Source organism: Radiomyces spectabilis, assembly GCF_025331425.1.
Source record: "Radiomyces spectabilis strain NRRL 2753 chromosome Unknown BYT42scaffold_11, whole genome shotgun sequence".
NCBI classification, from domain to species: domain Eukaryota; kingdom Fungi; phylum Mucoromycota; class Mucoromycetes; order Mucorales; family Radiomycetaceae; genus Radiomyces; species Radiomyces spectabilis.
Window position 1 is genome coordinate 1,078,903 of NW_026251936.1, and position 20,590 is coordinate 1,099,492.

The window sequence follows — 20,590 nt, forward strand, 5'->3', positions numbered from 1 at the left end:
TTGGTGGTCTGATATGGATGTAGAAATGAATAAGCATCGAACCTATTAGAGCGTTTCCTTTCCTGAAATCCCTTCCCAGAATTTTAATGCCTCTTTTTGATTAGAACAGAGGTGAGCTCAAATAATCAAGAGGTCGAAGAATAATTCGCATATTCGTTATTCCATATTTGATATTGAGAAAAGATATACTACCGACCAACTGTGTTCCGGCGTATGCTTACTATGCTGACCATGCTAAATAATGATAATGCTGCGTAGTGCGTCCACCTCACTCGCATGTTCCGCTGGGCAACAGAGGCCCGTCTAAGGATTACAGGTACAATTAACAAATATACAACCCTGTCAAGCTGATTTGACTTACTCTCTTCCGCTTGACTATGTCGTATGCTCTGTCATTCCATTCTTTGTCCATCTGACTGTTCATATCTGTCTTGTTTGCTTTCCCCCGCTTCAAAGCTTTTGAGAACGGAGTACTGCGCCTCTGGACTAATACTCCGACTGATGGTCAAGTTTTTTTGAGACTTACAATACTCAACGCATGCGCCTGTATGCGACACGAGCACAATAGAGAAGTGGAACTTCAACTCTTGTGACTATCTAAACCCTTTCGCACAATAACGAAGCAATCGCATATTTCATTTTTATTGTCATCTGTCTCCTTCTGCCTTACTATGTCCAAGCCAACACAATCACTGCTCCTTTCACCAAAACCAACCGCCAAATGCAAAATAAACTTCCAGAACTTTGTGTCGTTGTTGCCTCCTGAAATAGTAGGCAACATCTTTTCGCACTTATACTTTTATCAATTGATTCCTGAATCCTCCAAAGTATCCAAAAGCTGGCGCGGTTTTATTATGAACTGGGGTCCCCTGTGGAAAGAAGTCGACCTTTGTTGTGATGATTCTGAAGATCCTTACATTTCCCGATGCCTGCGTTACGCAAATTTACAGTGCCTTTCTGGTTTCTATATGTGCTATTACAATGGCGAGAAGTTGGGAAAACTCCTGCAAATACTCATCAACAGGAAGAGCGACACAATCCGAAAACTAGGCATGTAAACAATACCCGATTTGACAGACAAATGGCAGAAAGAAATTACAAGTTGACCAAATCTTTCGTAGGGCTGCACTCTTGTCAAGTGCCAGGTTCTGTCTTTCTCCGAGCGCTTTCTTGTATTGGCAATCAGATTACGCACTTGTCGCTGGTTGAGTGCGCGATAGACATAGAGACAATGTTTCAAGTAATCCAATACACGCAAAGTACTTTAGTAAGGTTAGCCATGGTTCATTGCGAATCAGTCGATACAAGAAATCAACCTTGGACCTTCCCTTCGACATTTCCTTCAAAACTCAAACTTCGCTCCTTAACTCTGAGCATGTTCTACGAAGGCCAGACCATTGTTGCATCAGATTTGCGATTACTGATCGCCGCGTGTCCCGATCTTCAGCACATTCATTTAAAGGAGGGAGACAGCAACGCCTCTGGTATATTTCATGCACTCAAAGCACATTGCCCGCACTTACAGAGTATTGATATTGATGCCAACTACAACATCATACGGTGTACCCCAACTCACAATTACTCTCAGTTGCAAAAGGGAACATCGCGACCAGGATTATGCAGTTTTACGATACAGCGCTTGAAGGAAATACCAGATGAAGACATCAGAGCGACACTTGACGATCAGCAAGAAACTTTACAAATTCTCTGTTTGGAATATTTCAGGGAAACAAGTGTAATTCCCAATTATATGAGCTATTTTGCGTGGCCCCGATTACGTTACGTATCGCTACAAGGTTCTCCGGTATTTGAGGAAACCCATCTAAGTGCGTTTCTCGAAAAAGCCCCTTTGTTAAAAGTCATTGATCTGTCACATATATTGCATATGAGCGATCGCGTACTGGAAGTAACGAGGAAATTGAAGCATTTGGAGGAGCTGAACGTTTCAAATACCTCCGTCACACCCAACGGTGTACGTATGCTGCTGGATCAACGCCGGGCGTTGAGAGTACTGGTGATGATTGATTGCCCTTCGTTGGAGCCTGAGGTCATTCGGTACGCTCAAGATATTCTTGGAGAATCGCAAGTCATATACGAGGATAAATGGAGTATTGATGGTTTCCCAGCACACTATACACATGTCACATACAATCCTACCAAGGATTTAGAATTTTTATAATAGAAAAAAGAAACCGATATCGGTACAACCGCAATCTCCGAATGTGTTATACTATGTTTATACGGAACTGTCTTTGCTTATTGCAGTAAAAAAAAATCGTAAGCAATCTTCTTTATGATGGCGATGTCTGTGGAAACAGTTCCACTTAAATTGCTTTATCCATGATGGGATCGATCTGAATAGCTGTACCTCTTACGCCTACTTCTCGAAAGGTCGACACAGTTTTGCAATTCGTGTTCTCGAAAACTTTACGAACCAATCTGCCTATTACCTGTTAAAAAAAAATCAAAAAGGAGCCAGAAAAACCAGTGTTGTTCCAGAATTCGAAGAAACTACCTAGAAGTTGAATTATGGACCTAAACTTCAAAAACAAATCCTATGCAAAAATCCCAATTTTCACGTCCTCTTTTTCTGAAAACATTTGGTCTTATCGGCAGCAACATCACCCACTTGCGATTGGACGGCAGCAGTGCTGACCCGAAAACATTGTTGCAAGTAATTCAGCACAAGCAGGACACTTTAATACATTTAGCGTTTCTCGGTCTCCCCCCAGCTCCTTTCTCGAAGCGAACCTTTGACAGTCCCTTCCAAACTGAATCTGCGCTCGTTAAGTCTATCCCTCAAATGCAACACCAACTCTGAAACTAATTTACGCTTGCTGGTCACGTCATGTCCCGAACTTGAGTACATTTTTATTAGTTATCTTTCTACCGATCTGTCTATGCCCCTCGAAACACTCAAAGCACACGCTCCGCAGTTGCGATGCTTAGAGATCTATAACAGGGTTTATGCGTCTTACACTTCCTCTTACGAAGATAAGGAATGGCAAAACACATCCTCGCAACCGGGATTACGTGAAATCGCATTACTTGGTCTGAACGAAACACCCGATGAATGTATTATAGTAATACTTGATGACCAGCAATGGACTTTGGAAGTTCTTTCTCTATACGATTTGGATTGCGAGAGTCGAGTCGCTGAGTATCTGAGCCGATATCCATGGCCCATGTTACGCGAAGTAACTCTAACCGACTCTGCGATTTTTGATGACAATCTCTGTGCCTTTCTCAAAAAATGCCCTTTCTAGAATGGCTATACATGTCAGATGTGCACGGTGTGAACGATTACGTAATAGAAGAAGTCGTCAAATTGAAATATTTGACGTACCTGAATATTTCCGATACCAAGGTCACAGATTTTGGCATACGTATGCTGGTGGATGAGAGCAGAGTGGAGGATTTGCTTGCCAAACGTTGCGGTTGGCTCACCCCAAAGGGAAGACAGTATGCTATTGACCATTATGGAAAATATGTCTTTGAAGATTGATAGCTTTAATGTATGTATGTATGTATGTATACCTCTCTTGATGGGAGTTTACGATATCTTTTTTAAAATAAATTAAAAAGAATGCAAAGCTCCGTCTTATGCTGCCTTCCGCAATGCGCTGTTACTGAAAATATTGGTGATCGATGTCATGAACGATGCCATACAGATCGGTCTTGCTTGTGTTGGAACACGTTACTCATGCCAACCCTATCCCGAACGGAACTTCTGTATCTGTACAAGTCCCATCTCCCAAGAGGCTAAACTTTTATTCAATGACTGTAGAATGTTCAAGCCCTGTAAAACCAAAGCAAAATACCGTTGGAAATCCCAATTGCATACAAAAGAAATGTGTGTTTTTTGTTTTTTGTTTTTGTTTTTTTGGATAGAAGTAATTTGTCTAATTTATCACTTTTTTCCAAGTGGAGTGCCTCTTTCCTGATGGGCTAAAGCTGTAAAGTGGATAATCATCTTCAACATACATCATTTATACATACATTTCACAGGGAAACGGTTATGTCTAGTCTGGTTTACTGTGTTACGGAATGGCATCATCTTTGCATACAAATTGTTCCTTGGTCGGCTTTCATCGTTTATGAAGTAACCTCGCCTCTGCATGAAGAAATGCATACGAATTACACATAAACATGAAACCAAGATATGCAAGGTCAGCGATATATGATTATATTGATGAAACGCTACCAAACATTCACTCATTGGTGGCTGCCCGTATCGAATACTTGCTGAGGATCGGACTTTACACGTCTTTTTTATACAGTCTACAGTCAAACAAAAAAGACATGACCCAGACTTTCCAAGTTGCGTTATCCAAGGTTGAATACTCTTGTTTTTATTTTATTTTATGTCGGATCAACGGAGCAAGCATAAAAGAAGTTCCAGAATGGGCACATGACGTAACAAGACTTCCTTTGTTGCGTTGGATATTTTTTGGTGTTTTTTTTTGCAGGTGGCTGTCTTTGAAAAACCTTATTTTCAGCGGTTGGAGTGCCTGAACACTTCGGACCTGCACTTTGGTTGATGGGTGGCATGGTGCAAAGCTGTCCATGAGAGTCGCGGAAAACTACTCATATATGCGTAAGCCTACGTCTCGTCGAATCGTATGGGTAGCCTTTGCCCGGCTGTGTACTTTGATCTTTCCCGACATTGTATTGAAATATGTCGGTGATTTGCAAACTTCGAGTAAGCCTCTCCCCGCCCCCCCCCACACACACAGAAAACCACCCTTTTTCTTTCAGTCACTAAAACATCCATTGATTAGCTGCTCGTCATGCTTGGCGTGAAAAGATCGCCATGTGCGTAATCTTTCTTTCACTCTCAGCTTTACTGTGCTTTTGGCTAGAGTACATCTCCACTTTATTCTGCGACGTCGAAGTTCTTTACAAATACAGTGATGTCTTTGCCCCCGATTCCAAATACGCCGCCATTAACGGGAAAGCCGTCAATCTTTCGTTTGCTGCCGATTCTTCCTGGGTAGCAGCTCAAGTCAGTCAATACCCTCATCACGACTTATCCTCCATGTTTCCCACGTTTATGATGCTCCAACGCTCATCTCCGCACTCGCCTTATTACAGCGGCATTCTCGAACGATGTATTGCTGGTCAGGGCCGGACCCAGCAGGCTGATAACTGGTTAGCATATCGTATTGGACAAGATCCGGGATATGCGTATGAAAATGGCCATCTCATGTGCCCTCTGCCGGATGACCCGACCATCCCCGGTGTCCGTTGTGTTTCCCGGGCCGACAATCCTTTCAACTTTGAAAGTATAGGAGCAGGTCCGTAGTGAAGTTTTTTCTTTATTATGCTCATTGATGCAAAAAAGAGTGTCGCGCTGAAACATATTGACCTTGCTTTCTTTCTCCGACCAACAGATATTCTGTACAGTCCCAAATTGATCCGGGAAGAATTCAATATGTTGCCTTCTCCCAAAAACCGCACCAAACGAGGCTATGTCATTCTCAATCAAGAAGTTCTTGATGTGACCGATTATTTGGAAGCCGCGACCAATGTGGTGAATATTTCGGCTTCCATGACCTCTCGAGCATTTGCGCTGGATCGCATGTTCCTCCCTTTAGATCTTTCCATCCTCCTTTATATCAACCTAGGCAACGATATCACGGACTACTTTCGAGGCAACACGTCCGATCCCGACCTGTATCTACCCTGCCTTCGCACCTTGTTCTTCCAAGGCATCACCACCGACGATCCTCCCGAAAGAGGATGTTATCGAGTCAATCCCGCTCTTTTCGCCACCTTGGGACTTGGTCTGTTGTATTTCCTGATCAAAATGAATCTCGCCAATTTATCACGTATCTCGTTTTTTCGACGGTACTTGTCTCCATCCTTCACGCATCGTCCATGCAACAACCGCAACCAATGGCCCTATACCATCTTCATGATTCCTTGCTACGCAGAACCGGCCCACATCATCAAGCAGACATTCGACCCACTAGCACGAACCAGTTACGACGATACCAAAAAACTCTTGGTGTTTGTGTGTGATGGAGTGACCCAGAGTCAGAACGAAACCAAGCCGACGTATGCTTGTATTTTGGAATCGCTCGGTCACAGTGGCACCGAAGAAGCGTTGCCGCAGTTGTACGTCTCCCTCGGTCACGGACCGCTCAAAGTGAACCGGGCCAAGATCTATTCAGGCTATTACGAAACGGGAGGCAATCGTGTCCCTTATCTCGTGGTAGTCAAGATTGGTCATGTCAATGAAATCGCGCAAAGGGGACATGCTCCAGGCAATCGCGGCAAACGCGATTCCATGGTCATGATTTTTGGATTTCTTGAACGATGCATGAATCTGGCCAACAACCGGATGACCCCACTGGAATACGAACTATTCAATCATTGTTACAGCGTTTTGGGCATCGATCCACGCGAATTCAAGTATCTACTCATGACAGATGCCGATACCCAAGTACAAGGCGATGTACTACAAAAACTGGTGTGTCGGCTGGAGAACGATCGCAAAATGCTGGCGATTAGTGGCCATGTTCGACCAGCCAATCCCGAGGAAAATCTCATTACCATGCTACAAATCTTCCCACTTCATTGGACCTTTTTCTCCGGATTAGCTTACGAAACATGCCTGCGCAGCTTAATGACGATCAATGGCAGTCTTGTCATGTACAAAATATGGACAGAAAACCTCCCGCCAGCCCTCGAGAGCAACGAGAAACCAGCGTTTCGTTGGTGGTTCAAACCCACCAGCAGTGACACCACCTCACAACGTGCCATCTGGCATTCGAAATGGCCCAAAGTTAGTGACGAGATTATCGATTCCAATCCGTCTTCCTTGAGAAACACGCAACCGAGCCTACAAAACGATCGAGCTTCCACCACGACCTCCGGCCTCGACTCACGGCTTTCGCTGTCACTGGATCCCGAAAAAAGACCTTGCTGTATCCATCCCACCGTCCTACGAGGTTTCGCAACGCCCCAGGCCGATACCATGCATATGCAAAATGTCCTTTTGCAAGGGGAAGATCGGTATCTTGCAACTGTTCTTTTGCAATCGCATCCTCGTCATCATCTCGGGTTTGAAGCCGAAGCGATCGGGTACGCCACACTACCTACTACGTTTTCCGCATTGCAAGGCCTGCAGGTGCGCAACATCAGTGCCGTTTTTCACAACCAACTGGAGATGCATCGCGTCTCGAGACACCTCGGATTCCGTTACTGGTTATTATCAGCGACCGAAATTGTCAATACCATCTTTTTACCCTCCGTCATTGCGTACCTTTACACAGTGTATATCCGATTTCTGTTAACCTACTGGTTATCGTACGCTATCATTGCTGGAAGCTTCATGATCCTCTTTGCACTGCACATTGTGTATTTCCTTCTCCGTCGTCAATTCAAGTATGTCATGTGGTTTATCCTGTATTGCTTGCTGTCGGTGCCATTGTTCATGGTTTGGTTCCCAATCCTGGCCTTGTGGCGGAGCGATCAAGCCACGAATTGGTACGATGTGTGGGCAAGTAACCACGCCAGCGGTTCGCGACCCCACGGCGCCTTTTACGACCACGAGGAATCGCACCACGCATCCGAAAAGGAAGAGTTCGACACGGATACGGTGGACGAGGACAGTGTACCACGCATGCGCCTCGGTGAATATGAAGCCGCCGAAGCCCATCGTTCTTACCGCGCTGCCGAAGTCGCTCTCGATTCCAAATTTACCGGCTTCACCAGCTTTGGTAATGCTCGGGACAGTTTCTACTCCACGATGTCGACGCAACCCACAGGCTTTGGACCAGCGGGTGATGCCACCAACGCCATGATCTCCTCGTTCCCTCCAGCTCAGCTACGCGACAACCTGTCGTCCAACAACCTCAAAGTCCCCGCAGATATGTACAGCACGTCAATCAACATCGAAACGACGCGCAGCCGACATCGATTCAATTCGGTAAACAAGGACAATCGGATGATGACGCCTGCTCAAGCAGACAGAGCCGGTTCGCTATCTGTATTACCCGATAACCCGTTTGCCGATCCGTTGCATGTCGTGATGGATAATCCGTTTGATGACAATTACGCCATCTCCTTGCGACGTCAAGGGTCACAGTTTCAGAACGCGACACAACAACAAGGCACATCTCGACGGGCCCGCGGAGGCCATCGTTCGAACCATTCGCAATCTTCTTATTTCACGCATCAATCCTACAGCAGCCGCGAGGACACGGTCCACCGTCGGAACATGGATATCTCGCCTTACGCAACAACGAACAGTCGGACGGGTGGAAGAGAGACCGATCTCGGGCATGCGCGATCGTTTTCCGCCGACAGTGTGATGAATCAGGATAGTGCCATCAATGACCGAGCATCACTGTTCTCTGTTATTTCACAAACCATGTCATTGGCCAGTTCGAGTCTCAGTATTGATCCCGAAGCGTCCTTGGAAAAAAGCCACGGCTCATCATTCATAGGCCAAGATCAAGCGTGGGGACATGAACAGGATGAAGGTCGTCGTACCGCGTGCCATGGAAATGTCGGTTTGAAAATTCCGCATCATGCGAACCTTTCCAACGTGAGCGTGCGGGACGGAGCCATGGCCTCAGGACTACCGCATCGGCTAGCATACCATCGAGCCGCCCCGCCCGCCCCACCGCCCGTGCCGTCACCCTCAGCCTCAGCCTCAGCTTCCAAACCGTTGGGATTGTCAATAAAAAGATCCAGGGAGAATGCAATACTAAATGTTCACGAGTTTCGCGAAGCGGTAAGGAAAGAAATTCGACAGTACTTGCAACAAGTCAACTTGGATTTGACGACACGATCCGAGGTCAAAGATCATTTATTCAAACGATTCGGTCAGCGAATTGAGCAAGATGAAACAATCCAAGCGTTTATCCATCATTGTATTGAAAATACTACATTAGAATACCTTAACCAGCACCATTCACCGTAAATACATATATCTTTTTTTAATAGCATTTCTTGAGCAGTTACCAATAAAAATACCTACTGTATGAAAAGACTCGGAGCCCAATAATCAGCCAATAACCCCAATGGCACCTTGTTTATCGTATGATTCGACAGTGCCACTTTAACTGGCCACAGCATATGAAATACGTCAGGAATTGTGGCATCATTACACCAACTTTATAAGTATTGCCACGATTCCATCCCTTACATAGTAGTATTTTCCAGCGTTTATATTGTGCAAGGGTCAAAATCACTACTACAATGAGGTTTACATCAAAGTAATTTGTGACCATGTTACTGCTGCGAGGCAAACTTTTTGCCCATTGTCATGATGTTTTGGAGCTATGGATACAGAGAAAAAAATAAAGAAGCATGCTATTTATTGCAAATGAATTGAAGAAAAGAACACCAATTTGATGAGGTAGGCTTGTAAGTAAAATTGGCAGCCGTCCGAGACAAGTAAGGACAACTTTTTTAGAGTCATTCGACATACCTTTTTTGCGCTTCCTGATAATAATTCACAGATGATCAAGAGGTAGATGATTTTGAAATGGTATGTGGAGATTGTATTGATGATGGTGGTATATTGTGAGGTAAAACCGGCAGTGACCATGACTTTGAATAGCGATGGGATGGACGCAACGGCGGCTTCTCCGTTGCGGTGCACGGTTCGGTTCCATAGATCGGAGACAGTTCGATATCTTGAAGATGTGGTGCTGAAGGCTGACGAGGAATTTGCGTGTAAAATGTAGGTTTCATCAAGATGGGGCTGCTAAAAGTCGTGTGGGCGTAATAATCTGGAGGCGTGGTAATAATGTCAGGCACATGGGTCGGCAACGAATCTGTACGCGGTGGAAATTTTTTGTCACCGGTGTCATAATTGGAGAAACGGTTAGATTGCAGGTGCTGGAAATATATCTGGTCCAGGGAAAGTGCAGGGTCTTTGAGCGGCGCTATGGGCATCGTCTCCTTAGAAGCGTCGGTGGTGCCGATGACGACGGGCAAATCCAGCGACAGGGTGGTATTGTTGCGTGGCGACTTTAGGTCGTCATTCCAGCTCATCATTCTCGTCACCACACTGTATGCACGGTCACGTTTTCTTGAATGCGGTTCATCGAGAAGAATAGTCATGTCCATATTCAAGGTGACCCTTATTCGATAAAAGATATTCAGAGGACTTATGGTATTGTCGATGGTGGATGAAATGTTCAAAGGCACTTTCAAGGCCCCACTGGTGATGGTAGCGGTAAAGTCTTTGGTATCGCATATCAGTGGCAGGGTCATTTCGGCTACGGAAACGGTATCGATGGATGTCATACCATCCAGCACAATGTGTGTCACGCGCTCCAGATGCACATGGACACCCTGCATCTGTTTGATAGGCGCCACATGCTGGATTTTGAGACTGAAGGAAATCGATTGGTCTTAATCATGATGAAAACACAAGAAACAATAGGGGGTTATCATCTATCGTCATCCTAAACCCTATAAATTATGTGTTTCAGTTTTTACCAGGTAGATAGCAGGAACGAGGAATGGACAACGTGGCAGATATTTTCCGTTCCTCATCTTTGCGCAAGCGCACAGCACTCATGATGATATCTCGAGGAATGATAATCGTGGCATCCTTTTCGCTCTTTAGACCGGCCGAATAGGCAATATCGTTGGCTGAAATCCAACTTTTGATGTGAACGGGGATTGATGTTTTTGGATATAAGGTGGTGGGCAATCCCGGTATCTGATACACGGCTTTAATTTTATATTGTACTTTGGCTGCGATAGTCTTGAATAAATGAAAAAGGTTATTTCGATGTCTCCATCACATCACATCACATCACAACCCGGAATACAATGGTGTGTGTACCTTATCATCGACAGTGGAAGGAACGGAAGTTGGGATGGCAATGTTGAATGGCAGTTGGGTTTGCCCGTGACATGGTTGGGATGGAACGATGACCTTGAGGAGAAGAATCTTTCGAGAACCATCGCCAAGTTGGAAAACGCACGTCAAGTGAAGTTGGATACATGTGGTGGTGGAGCTGAGACTCGCTGCAAGCGAACTGAGTCGAACCGTGCCTAAGAGACCGACGCCATGGAAGGTTTCAAAACAAGGGGGGGGTGGGGGAGTCTTCTGTTTAATACAATTGATGTTTTTCGTTATGCAACCCGTTCCAGTTTACCGTGGATAACTTGTCCGGGGAACCATACACGTTGCGGTTCATCCAGTTCAATACTCAGTAATGGCTTGGTTGTAGCATAATGATTCACCACGACGGTTTGACGCCTTGACGTATCCATAAAACATAAAAAATGGACAAAAAGAAAACTGGTCGACGAACCCTCGGTTCCTCTTTGTTTTTTACATATTTTTTATTTTTATTTTTTTGGCTCTGAAAATAGAGTGAGCAGTCTACTAAATTGGGGAGATTGTGTTGCCTCAAAAAAAGGGCGCTCCACTTAGAAACAGACAATAAGCGATTAAGCGATGCAAGAGAAGTCAATACTTGATGAAAAGCGCATGTACAAAAAGCAAGTTTATAATAAGAGAATTTGAGTGATCTATAATACATTGAAGATGAGGGTACAACCAAAATGGATTCCTCCAGAGGAAAACCTGGTGGAAACTTTCGCGGAAACAAAAAAAGGGAATTATTGGATATTGTTCATTGCCAGTGCAAGAGCGGTAAGTGATTTCAGGGCTTTTTCAATGCAAGGATAATCCGAGTGGCTCGGATTGGAGTTCTTTATCAGGTCTAGAAAAAAAGAAAATGAAAAGAGGCGATCAGTCAGTTTTTTCGGTCGATTAGTATGTCAATTGAAACAGAGAGGCGCACCTTTTAACAGTAGGCAGTAGCGTGTGATACGTTGAATAGGAGCAATTAGGTAATCGGCTAATCCCATCCGATGATTCTCCTTTTTACGTAACGAATCCTAATGCACCATTTCACAAAGTTTTTTTTTTTTTTTTTTTTGTTAGTGTGATCCTCGAAATATTTGCAGGTTTCTCAAACCATGCATCTTCCCTCTCCCCCCTTTTTTCTAAAAACTTTATCTCTTACCTGGATAAATTGTCGGTATACCACATTACGGCCGGCTTTCAAGAGGCATTTTTGTGATTGACGATAGTTGGCCGCATAACAAATATACACTTCAAAAGCTTTTTCCAAGTCACAGAAAATTCGACCGACCAAACTCGGTGCATCTTCGGTTACACGAATGCCGTCATGCAGGCGTTGAACAAGCATACTGGAAAGTACCATTAACTGTGGTACATACGCAAAGATGGTTTGTACATCACGCATATTCACGAGCGGTGGGTGATGCCGAGTGTCTGCAGCTTCAAGCAATGGATCGATAAATACCTACAACAAGCGTTGAGTTTCAACCGTTTCCATCGAAGATCAGCGGTCATTGCCAAGACAAATAGGTCGTCATGAGAAACAATTGTCTATCAATGTCTTACATTTTTTAAATTGGTAAGGTGATTGAGGTAGGTTTCTTCGGTGGTGATCAACTCGGCTACCACGAACCGTGCCAATTGAGCAGACCGAGTCGAAAACGGTACAGGCTATTTTTTGAGGCAGAGAAAAATGAAAAGGAGGACGTTATGGTTAGAAACCCATCGGATCATTGACTCGGTAAAAAATGATGTATGCAGTGGTCAAAACCACGGCCCAACCACATACCATGACTGTACAAGGTTCCAATAAATAAGATTTATAGGTACGCATCCAAATTTCGACACCCTCGCGTTCCTTTTTATTTTGTCGCCGATCAAACGCTGCAGGAGACGAAAACAAATGTTTGACAATATGAGCGTCGAATGTCCAAGGACGACGAAGGCGGGAGAACGACGATCGAGATTGGCAATTAGTCGGTATAATAGGTTCCGAATTGGATTCTTCTAGCATGCTTAGGCCATGTTGGCGGAGGTGACATGAGCTGTGAACCGTTGTACGATGACGAAGATTGACTTCATACTTTTCATCGTTGGTGTAAAATGAATTGTTGCGCGACGAACGGAACAACCGGCTTTCCAACAGTGAAAAGGATCGACGCATCGCTTCTTTTTTACGTTCAGGCGGGGTAAATACCGTGGTGGTGGGCTGTTCATCGTTCAAGGATGTCTGAGGAATGTCGCTGATAGGATATGGTTCGAACGTGATGGGAGCCGGGGTTGACAGCAGACTATCGACGGTATTGCAGGCCCATGCTTTTGCTTCAATTGATTCAAATGAAGGTGGTATAAATGGAGGCATGAATGTTTTTTTTGTTCAGTAATGAGAACAAAAAGCAAAAGCAGAAGCAACACGTAAAGAAAAAGACAAGACACACGATTTTAAGAAAATGTCCATATGCAATTTTTTGAAAGCCAGCACCTGAGATGCAAAAAAGTTTCAGCCGGAGACATGCTGCTTACCAAATGCCATGATTTCACCCGAACGTGAAGCAAGCCGGTATGCCCGCCTTGTCCTCCCCCCCCCCCGCCCCTTCCTTCCCCAACCCCAATCTCATCACATTACTGCATTTTTTTTTTCTTTTTCCATCAATTTTGAATTGCATGACCTACGTCTATCAATCCTTTGGTTTTGAAAAATGATCAAATAATATGATAAACAAATAGGATCATTCAGTATAGCCCCTCATATTTTGAATGATTCATTCACGACGTTCCATGCCAAGATAGGAAAATGGGCAACCTGGATTTTCGGGTTTTTTCCCATGTTCCAAAATCTTCTTTTTTTTCATTCCTTTTTGAATACATTGAATAACAAGAAAAGGTAGATCTAGGACTCACCGACCCTCCTCAAGCGCGTTGAAAAAAAGGGTGCGCAAGAAGAATGGGTGCTTGGACAGTCAAAAAAAGCAACTTTGTCTGGCGTATCAAACGGCTCAGGAATCGCACGAAAGAAAATAAAGGAGTGAAACCTGGAATTTGACATAGAACGCGTAACTCAAATTTTCATCGCAGTTCCAAAGCGGCGTCGGCTCAAACTAGAGATTCAATATATCAGCAACTTGTGGGTCGTGCTGATGGATCTTATCCCACTGCTCGAAAAATCATCGACTTTCATTGCCATCGTAACGGGGTCGTTCCCTTGGTGTCAAAAAAACTGATTTCCATTTCTGGCAAAATAAGGATATATCCCCAACCATGTCAACTTTCTATCCATTGATAAATGCTAATCAAAATAACGAAAACTTGGCAACTCAAGGGCGTGTGGCCCTGCGCATCTTTGTGGCTCAACATTTCCCGAAAGGAACCAACGCCCAAAAAGGATGGAAGAATTAAAACAACAAATATGAAGAGAAATTTTTCGATTTCCGCCAAAAGGGTGACGTCAGTTTTTTTTTTTGCCCTTGCTGTGGGGCCGAGAAAACACAAAATTTTGTGTGGGTGCAAGAAAATTATCATATTTTAATTGTGCTGCTCTAAAGAGGTTCGCCGATCTTGCAAGAAAAGAGGCTCGATTGTTTGGCTAGAGTGCTGACGTAGATTCTTGTATCTTCCTTTCTAGACTCTCCATCTCTTCTCTTTTTTTTCCCCTACTCTTTTTTTTTTTTTCTTAGCAATGTCGTTTGCCGCAAGATTATGGGCGCGTCGACTGGCCACCACGACCGCTCGTCCTTCCATGTTCGCCACCGTCAATAAGCGAGTAGCCACGCAACCCCTTCATTGGCGCACCATGGCGACCGCTGCCAGTCAGCAGACCGTGGCCGATATTCCCGTCACCACAATCACTGAAGACAAGGAATTCGGCAGTAAGTATTCTTTGACCTACCCCCCTTTTTGCGCATGGTCCTGTTTTTTACCCCACAAACGCCACACGATCGAATCAAATCACAAACATGTAGCTGCTGTACACCTATTGACTTTGACCTCTCTTCTTTTTATCACTGTGTAATTTTAGGTGTCCAGGATGAAGACGAGAGCAAAATGCGTAATTTCACGGTGAACTTTGGACCTCAGCATCCTGCTGCTCACGGTGTGTTGCGTTTGATTCTTGAATTGAACGGTGAAGAAATTGTGCGCGCCGATCCTCACGTCGGTTTGCTTCACCGTGGTACGGAAAAGTTGATCGAGTACAAGACGTACTTGCAGGCTTTGCCTTACTTTGATCGTCTCGATTACGTCTCCATGATGACCAACGAACAAGCCTACTCGCTCGCCGTGGAGAAATTGCTCAACATTGAAGTCCCTGCACGTGGCAAATACATTCGTACCATGTTTGGCGAAATTACTCGTATTCTCAATCACATCATGGCCGTCATGTCTCACGCCATGGATGTTGGTGCATTGACTCCTTTCTTGTGGATGTTCGAAGAACGTGAAAAGTTGATGGAATTCTACGAACGTGTCTCTGGTGCTCGTTTGCATTCGGCTTACGTACGTCCCGGTGGTGTGTCTTTGGATATTCCCATTGGCTTGTTGGACGATGTCCAAATGTGGGCCGAACAGTTCGCCGATCGTATCGATGAAGTCGAAGAATTGTTGACTGCTAACCGTATCTGGAAAATCCGTACCGAAAACGTCGGTGTCGTTACAGTAAAGGAAGCTCTTGACTGGGGTTTCTCCGGTGTCATGGTTCGTGGTTCGGGTTTGAAGTGGGATATCCGTAAGCAAGCTCCCTATGATGCTTACGGTGATATGGAATTCGATGTCCCCGTCGGTCAAAACGGTGATTGTTACGATCGTTACTTGTGCCGTATCGAAGAAATGCGTCAATCGCTCCGTATCATCCATCAGTGTGTGAACAAAATGCCTGAAGGTCCCGTCAAGGTTGACGACTGGAAGGTAAAAAAGAAAACGAGAATGAACGCATTGCATCGCTTATTGGATTCTAACGATATTTTGTTGTGAATAGATTGCTCCTCCCCCACGTGCTGCCATGAAGGAAAACATGGAAGCTTTGATTCATCACTTCAAGTTATACTCTGAAGGTTACTCGGTTCCTGCTGGCGAAACCTACACCGTCATTGAAGCCCCCAAGGGTGAATTCGGTGTCTTCCTCGTCTCTGACGGTTCCAACCGACCCTATCGATGCAAGATCAAGGCTCCTGGTTTCGCACATTTGCAAGGTTCCGACTTCATGTCCCGTGGTCACTTGCTTCCTGACATGGTCACCCTCATTGGTACCATGGATATTGTGTTTGGTGAAGTCGACCGATAAATTTTCATAACAAAACAGTGAATAGATCCCCCTGTATAACTTTTTTAAAAAAATAAAAATGAAAAACAAAAGAGCAGTTGTCATTAGATCTTCATCCTCTTTTTTACGCACGCGTCATTCACAGTGAAGGTTATCGTATTTGCAAGGAAAGGAACATGGTTTACTTGTGTGATTTAGTGCACAAACGACGGGGTTAGAAAACTCGCAACAAGAATGATCATGAATTCTAAGAGCCTTTTTTTTTTTTTTTGGTTCGAGGACTGGATTTATTGAGACAAGTAACAGTTTTTTTGAAAAAGTTGCATAGAAAACAAAGAAAAACATGGATATGATGAATTCAGGGAAGAAAGAAAAAAAAAGGAACGTGAACAAGGTGATTTGTGTTTTGAGTGCCAAAAGGTGCTTAGAGTACATAATCCAATTCGTACCGCTGATATCTGTTAACGGCATCGTCTTCAATGCGAGGATAGTATGGTACCAAGGCGTCTTGACTGCCGATATACAAGGAATTATAAATCTTCCAATACACTTCGCGCACCTTACGAGCAGGGTGGAAAAGACCTTGCAAAACGTATTGGAGAATAGTGGCCGGTCCAAGTGCCACACGCATACCCTCGATGGATTCCATTACCGCATTAATAACGTGAGGACTAGGAAAAAACAAATCGCATCAGTTAATATGCAAGAAACTCTCTTGAAGAAAAAGGAAAGAAATAGCGTACCTTGTTTCGAAAATGTTGGGCCAAATGTAATTCAGCAAGTGACGCAGAGGTTGTTCGCAACCTAAACCGACCACGCCAAGCGCCATGTGTTTAATCGTAGCACACGCCGTCTGTCGATGCACAAGATCACGGTCCATTAAAGCGTCTTCCAACAGCGGTGTCACGGCATCAATATAATCTTTGCCCATTTCTGTGATAAAAATAGAGGAACCATCAGAATCTTGATAACATTTGAGATCTTCCAAATGCAAAACTTACCTCCAACGTATTCGAAAATAAAGGACAAGGATTTCAAAACACCGTTTTGAACGTTGAGTTCGGGCACGCGATACTCGTTCATCAAGGCAGGCAAGACGGTGAATGGAGCACACGTTTCGGCAACAATAGCAATGGCCACCGTCGTACACACACGGTTTTGACGTTCTTGAACCTTGAGATTGTTGAGCAACGTAGCAAGCACATCCTGAGGACCAATGGCTTTGGCAATGTAACCAAAGGTATTCACCGACGCACGACGAATACCCTTCTTATGTGCTTTCAAAAGATCCAGCAGTTCGAAACAAACACGCATCCATTCTCTGGCAGACACATACTCAGCACCACGATCGGCAATACGACCCACCAAATCGATACAGTTTTCTTGCACCTTTTCATGTCGGTTTCTCAAGATGGGAGTCAAACGCGGTAACAGATCCTTGATAGGAGGCGTCATACTCGCCATACCAATAACATTCACAATACTCTTCAAAGCGCCAAGAATGGAACCCAAGACCTCTGGATATTCTTCACCGAGATATTCGTACAGAATTTGACCCAACTGACTCATCAGCTTTTCTTCGCCACACGTCTTCATCACAATCGCGATTCGAGAGATAAGGTCGGCCGCTTGCTGTCGCACCTTGGCCGACTTGTTGTTCAATCGCCAAAGAATGGTATAACAAATCTGTTGCAGATAGGGCTTGATACGCATACCCAACGCATTCACCACGGTGCCGAAACCGTTCAACATAATCACATCTTCCACCGTCTGTTCCTGGAATGCGTAAAGAATACCATCGATCAACAATTCTTCCAATCGAGGGTCGATGTCCGCCGCGCCCAATTGAGACACCACATTCTCAATGGTTTCCATCACCATCTTACGGTATGGTTCACTTTCGTCTTTCAATCCTTCCACGATGCGTCCAACGATTTCGGCCACGCCGACTTTGTTGGCCAATTCGACAGTCGTCTCTACCACTTGTTTGTAATTACGACGATCCAAAGCCATGCGACGCACCCAGAAATGCTTGAAAAACTCTGCCAAGATTTCTTCCTTGATGTACTGCGGTTGCACACCATCCGTGGCCGCACACTGTTTCACCACCTTTAAAACGATCTTCTTCATCTCTTCGTCGGGTGACTGGAATTCACGGATAAGGATAATCATGACTTCTTTGGTGTAATAGTTGGCGTATTCGTCATCCATCAACGGGATAATGTAACCGATGGCCTTCAAGAACGCCGCCAGGCCCTTGCCGCGATGTTTACGAATGCCCGTCCACAAGGGTTTCAGCACCGAGTCAAACGATTCAATACCGTACGGTGCAGCCGCTTCCGCCAAAGCGGCAATGGCTAAAGCCGTAATCGTACGCACCTTTTGTTGTTCGTCTTCCAAACCGTGACCGATGGCTTCAACGAGATTCTTCAAATGCGGCAACACGGCACAACCGAGCAAAATGGCGATTTGCTGCACAATTTTAATACCCGTATGACGGGCTTGCCATGACTTTTTGGATCGACACACGGCTTTCAAGAAAGGGAGCAACGCCGGGATACCAAGGGCCGAAGCGACCACGGAAAAGGCACGTGCCGTCGTGTTACGCACATATTCATCTGGATGATCAATGTCCGGACGCATCGTTGTAATCATGGTAGGCAGACCTGCCGCTTTGGACAAGTTACTGATGATTTCACGACCTTCGACACGAGCATAGTAATCTTCGTCGATCAATAAGGGTTCAATGACCACAAGGATTTTGTGGACAAAGGGACGCACCAGATCATCCAGCTTGTACAGGATACGATCAATTACCTTGACCAACAAGTGACGTTCTTGATCCTCCAGGGTCGGTGACATCAACAAGGGCAGAATTTGATTGAACAAAGGTCCCGGACCGAAATCGCGCGCTTTGTCGGTGATCTGTCGCAGTGCCGTCTTACGCATGGGGGGCGTACCGTTCTTGATACGAAGCAACAAACGCATAATTTTACGTTCCTTCAATTCCTCCACGGACATGTCCGTTTCGTCTCTCGATTCGAGCAATTTACCGAAATGCTGCATATCCTCATCCTTGAAGAACGGAAGACTACCGACACCCGGGATTTCCTGAGGCATTTCCATGACTTGAGCGCGCACTTCTTCTTGCATCATGAAACCATGCTCACCCATCGGGGTAGGAGTAGCCATCAATTTGCGTCCCGGTGTACGGATAGGTTGATACGCTGCGGGCGGTTCCAAGATCTTGTAACCGGTGGTAGGGAACATGGCATCCAGTTCTTCATCGGACAATGGTCGGTTACGGACATCCAGTTCTCGTTCCCAACGCAAGTTGCTCATGGCTTCCGGTGTTGCCGGGATAAAGTTCTGACTCGGTGTAGGTGTCATCATACCGAGACCGCCCACGGGAGTCGCTGTTACGCCCACGGGAGTGGCGTCCCAACGAGATCGCTTGGTCGTTGTGCCTCTTGGTGTAGCGTCCCATTCTGAACGGGGAGTGGCACCAGGATCGGTATGTACAGGTGTAGCGTCCCATCTGGATCGCTTGCCGGCGTCACTTCGAGGAGTGGCTGACACATCATGAGCCGGTGTAGCAACGTCCCATCTTCGTTTCTTTTTCGCCGGCTGTGCTGCCTCTTGAGCTTGACCGCTTTCTTCTTCTTCCTTCTTCTTCTTGGCAATGGCCGCATATACACGTTGTTCTTCTTTTTCGAGTTCGGCTTGACGAATCACTTCAGCATAAGATCGTGATTCCTCAGCTTTATCGTCGGATTCGGAAAACGCATCTTTACGGGAAGGTGATAACATGCGATTGAATCGTCGTTGTTTATACTCGTCTTCTCTTCCCGTGATGCGGCGTTCTTTCATTGATTCGGCAAAAGGATCATGAGCATCGGCGTCTTGCAAGGCATCGTTGACGGCATCTTTGGAAACCGTGTAAGAATTCAATTTGCGTTTGGTGTTTTGATACAATTCGTCGTCTTCTTCTTCCTCATCGCCGACTGGAATCGAAGTAGCGTAGCCCTCGTATTTATCTTTGGTGTAAATATCGGTATCATAAGAAACACTGCTTAAACTTGCATGCTTCTCGTTGTCGAGGACCGCAGCACTGATGTCCTTGTCGGTAATTTGAGCACGCTTGGCTTGAGTAGCCTTGATTTCATTCTCGATATCTAGCATAAGAATAGGTGAGTCTACCGAGTCTTTTATGATTCGCACAAATTTCCAGTAATAATTACCATCAGCCATAATGTCCAATGAAAGTAGAAAAGAGCTCCCTTTTTCTTTATGTCAAGAGAACAGCGCTCAAAAAAAGGCAAAAAAAAAAACCTGCCGTTGGGCGACGGAAGCGCAGCAAAAAAATTGATGACGTTTCCGAAATGTTCAATGTCCGCCAGATTGGCATGCCTTTGATTCGTTCGTCTTGGACCCCAAAATGAAGCCAATCAGCCACTCTTATTTCTCACACTACGCAACTGCCACGC

General features: G+C 45.1%; 7 protein-coding genes across 7 annotated transcripts; 4 read left to right on the forward strand and 3 right to left on the reverse strand.

Annotated features, from left to right (window-relative positions):
• Positions 1–986: 986 nt before the first annotated feature.
• BYT42DRAFT_622899 (uncharacterized protein) lies at positions 987–2,179 on the forward strand (the record flags this gene model as incomplete). Its single annotated transcript, XM_051572384.1, has 2 exons — positions 987–1,050; positions 1,122–2,179. Coding segments are annotated over 2 exons (1,122 nt in total), but the record flags the coding sequence as incomplete, so codon positions are not given.
• Positions 2,180–2,557: 378 nt separating this feature from the next.
• Positions 2,558–3,266, forward strand: BYT42DRAFT_616795 (uncharacterized protein; the record flags this gene model as incomplete). Its single annotated transcript, XM_051572112.1, has 2 exons — positions 2,558–2,674; positions 2,733–3,266. 2 exons carry the CDS (start codon positions 2,558–2,560, stop codon positions 3,264–3,266), a joined length of 651 nt encoding a protein of 216 aa, XP_051420730.1.
• Positions 3,267–4,423: 1,157 nt separating this feature from the next.
• Positions 4,424–9,002, forward strand: BYT42DRAFT_581290 (chitin synthase-domain-containing protein). Its single transcript, XM_051569602.1, has 3 exons — positions 4,424–4,702; positions 4,782–5,297; positions 5,394–9,002. The coding sequence occupies exons 1-3, from the start codon at positions 4,567–4,569 to the stop codon at positions 8,933–8,935; spliced, it is 4,194 nt and encodes a 1,397-aa protein (XP_051420731.1). The 5' UTR covers positions 4,424–4,566; the 3' UTR covers positions 8,936–9,002.
• A 115-nt stretch (positions 9,003–9,117) lies between these two features.
• BYT42DRAFT_581294 (uncharacterized protein) lies at positions 9,118–11,288 on the reverse strand. The gene is made up of 4 exons (XM_051569603.1): positions 11,133–11,288; positions 10,817–11,028; positions 10,465–10,735; positions 9,118–10,376 (listed from the first exon to the last, which is right to left on the reverse strand). The coding sequence occupies exons 1-4, from the start codon at positions 11,248–11,250 to the stop codon at positions 9,481–9,483; spliced, it is 1,497 nt and encodes a 498-aa protein (XP_051420732.1). The 5' UTR covers positions 11,251–11,288; the 3' UTR covers positions 9,118–9,480.
• A 313-nt stretch (positions 11,289–11,601) lies between these two features.
• Positions 11,602–13,211, reverse strand: BYT42DRAFT_501812 (Dbl homology domain-containing protein; the record flags this gene model as incomplete). Its single annotated transcript, XM_051564786.1, has 6 exons — positions 11,602–11,705; positions 11,787–11,883; positions 12,012–12,314; positions 12,416–12,520; positions 12,762–12,856; positions 12,911–13,211. 6 exons carry the CDS (start codon positions 13,209–13,211, stop codon positions 11,602–11,604), a joined length of 1,005 nt encoding a protein of 334 aa, XP_051420733.1.
• A 1,221-nt stretch (positions 13,212–14,432) lies between these two features.
• Positions 14,433–16,221, forward strand: BYT42DRAFT_581299 (NADH-ubiquinone oxidoreductase). The gene is made up of 3 exons (XM_051569604.1): positions 14,433–14,715; positions 14,865–15,748; positions 15,819–16,221. The coding sequence occupies exons 1-3, from the start codon at positions 14,526–14,528 to the stop codon at positions 16,122–16,124; spliced, it is 1,380 nt and encodes a 459-aa protein (XP_051420734.1). The 5' UTR covers positions 14,433–14,525; the 3' UTR covers positions 16,125–16,221.
• A 154-nt stretch (positions 16,222–16,375) lies between these two features.
• BYT42DRAFT_607327 (splicing factor 3B subunit 1) lies at positions 16,376–20,412 on the reverse strand. The gene is made up of 4 exons (XM_051571173.1): positions 20,345–20,412; positions 17,105–20,278; positions 16,847–17,036; positions 16,376–16,774 (listed from the first exon to the last, which is right to left on the reverse strand). The coding sequence occupies exons 1-4, from the start codon at positions 20,352–20,354 to the stop codon at positions 16,528–16,530; spliced, it is 3,621 nt and encodes a 1,206-aa protein (XP_051420735.1). The 5' UTR covers positions 20,355–20,412; the 3' UTR covers positions 16,376–16,527.
• Positions 20,413–20,590: the final 178 nt, after the last annotated feature.

Bases quoted from the DNA above. Each gene is read 5' to 3' on its own strand.
- BYT42DRAFT_581290 (XM_051569602.1), top strand. From the start codon at position 4,567: ATGAGAGTCGCGGAAAACTACTCATATATGCGTAAGCCTACGTCTCGT. The intron at 4,703-4,781 runs GTAAGCCTCTCC...TCCATTGATTAG, and splicing joins CGGTGATTTGCAAACTTCGA to CTGCTCGTCATGCTTGGCGT. The intron at 5,298-5,393 runs GTCCGTAGTGAA...TCCGACCAACAG, and splicing joins CTTTGAAAGTATAGGAGCAG to ATATTCTGTACAGTCCCAAA.
- BYT42DRAFT_581294 (XM_051569603.1), bottom strand. From the start codon at position 11,250: ATGGATACGTCAAGGCGTCAAACCGTCGTGGTGAATCATTATGCTACA. The intron at 10,736-10,816 runs GTACACACACCA...CATTTATTCAAG, and splicing joins CTTCCACTGTCGATGATAAG to ACTATCGCAGCCAAAGTACA. The intron at 10,377-10,464 runs GTAAAAACTGAA...ATCATGATTAAG, and splicing joins TCGTTCCTGCTATCTACCTG to ACCAATCGATTTCCTTCAGT.
- BYT42DRAFT_581299 (XM_051569604.1), top strand. From the start codon at position 14,526: ATGTCGTTTGCCGCAAGATTATGGGCGCGTCGACTGGCCACCACGACC. The intron at 14,716-14,864 runs GTAAGTATTCTT...GTGTAATTTTAG, and splicing joins TGAAGACAAGGAATTCGGCA to GTGTCCAGGATGAAGACGAG. The intron at 15,749-15,818 runs GTAAAAAAGAAA...TGTTGTGAATAG, and splicing joins TCAAGGTTGACGACTGGAAG to ATTGCTCCTCCCCCACGTGC.
- BYT42DRAFT_607327 (XM_051571173.1), bottom strand. The intron at 17,037-17,104 runs GTAAGTTTTGCA...TTTTTATCACAG, and splicing joins TATTTTCGAATACGTTGGAG to AAATGGGCAAAGATTATATT. The intron at 16,775-16,846 runs GTACGCTATTTC...GTTTTTTCCTAG, and splicing joins CCCAACATTTTCGAAACAAG to TCCTCACGTTATTAATGCGG.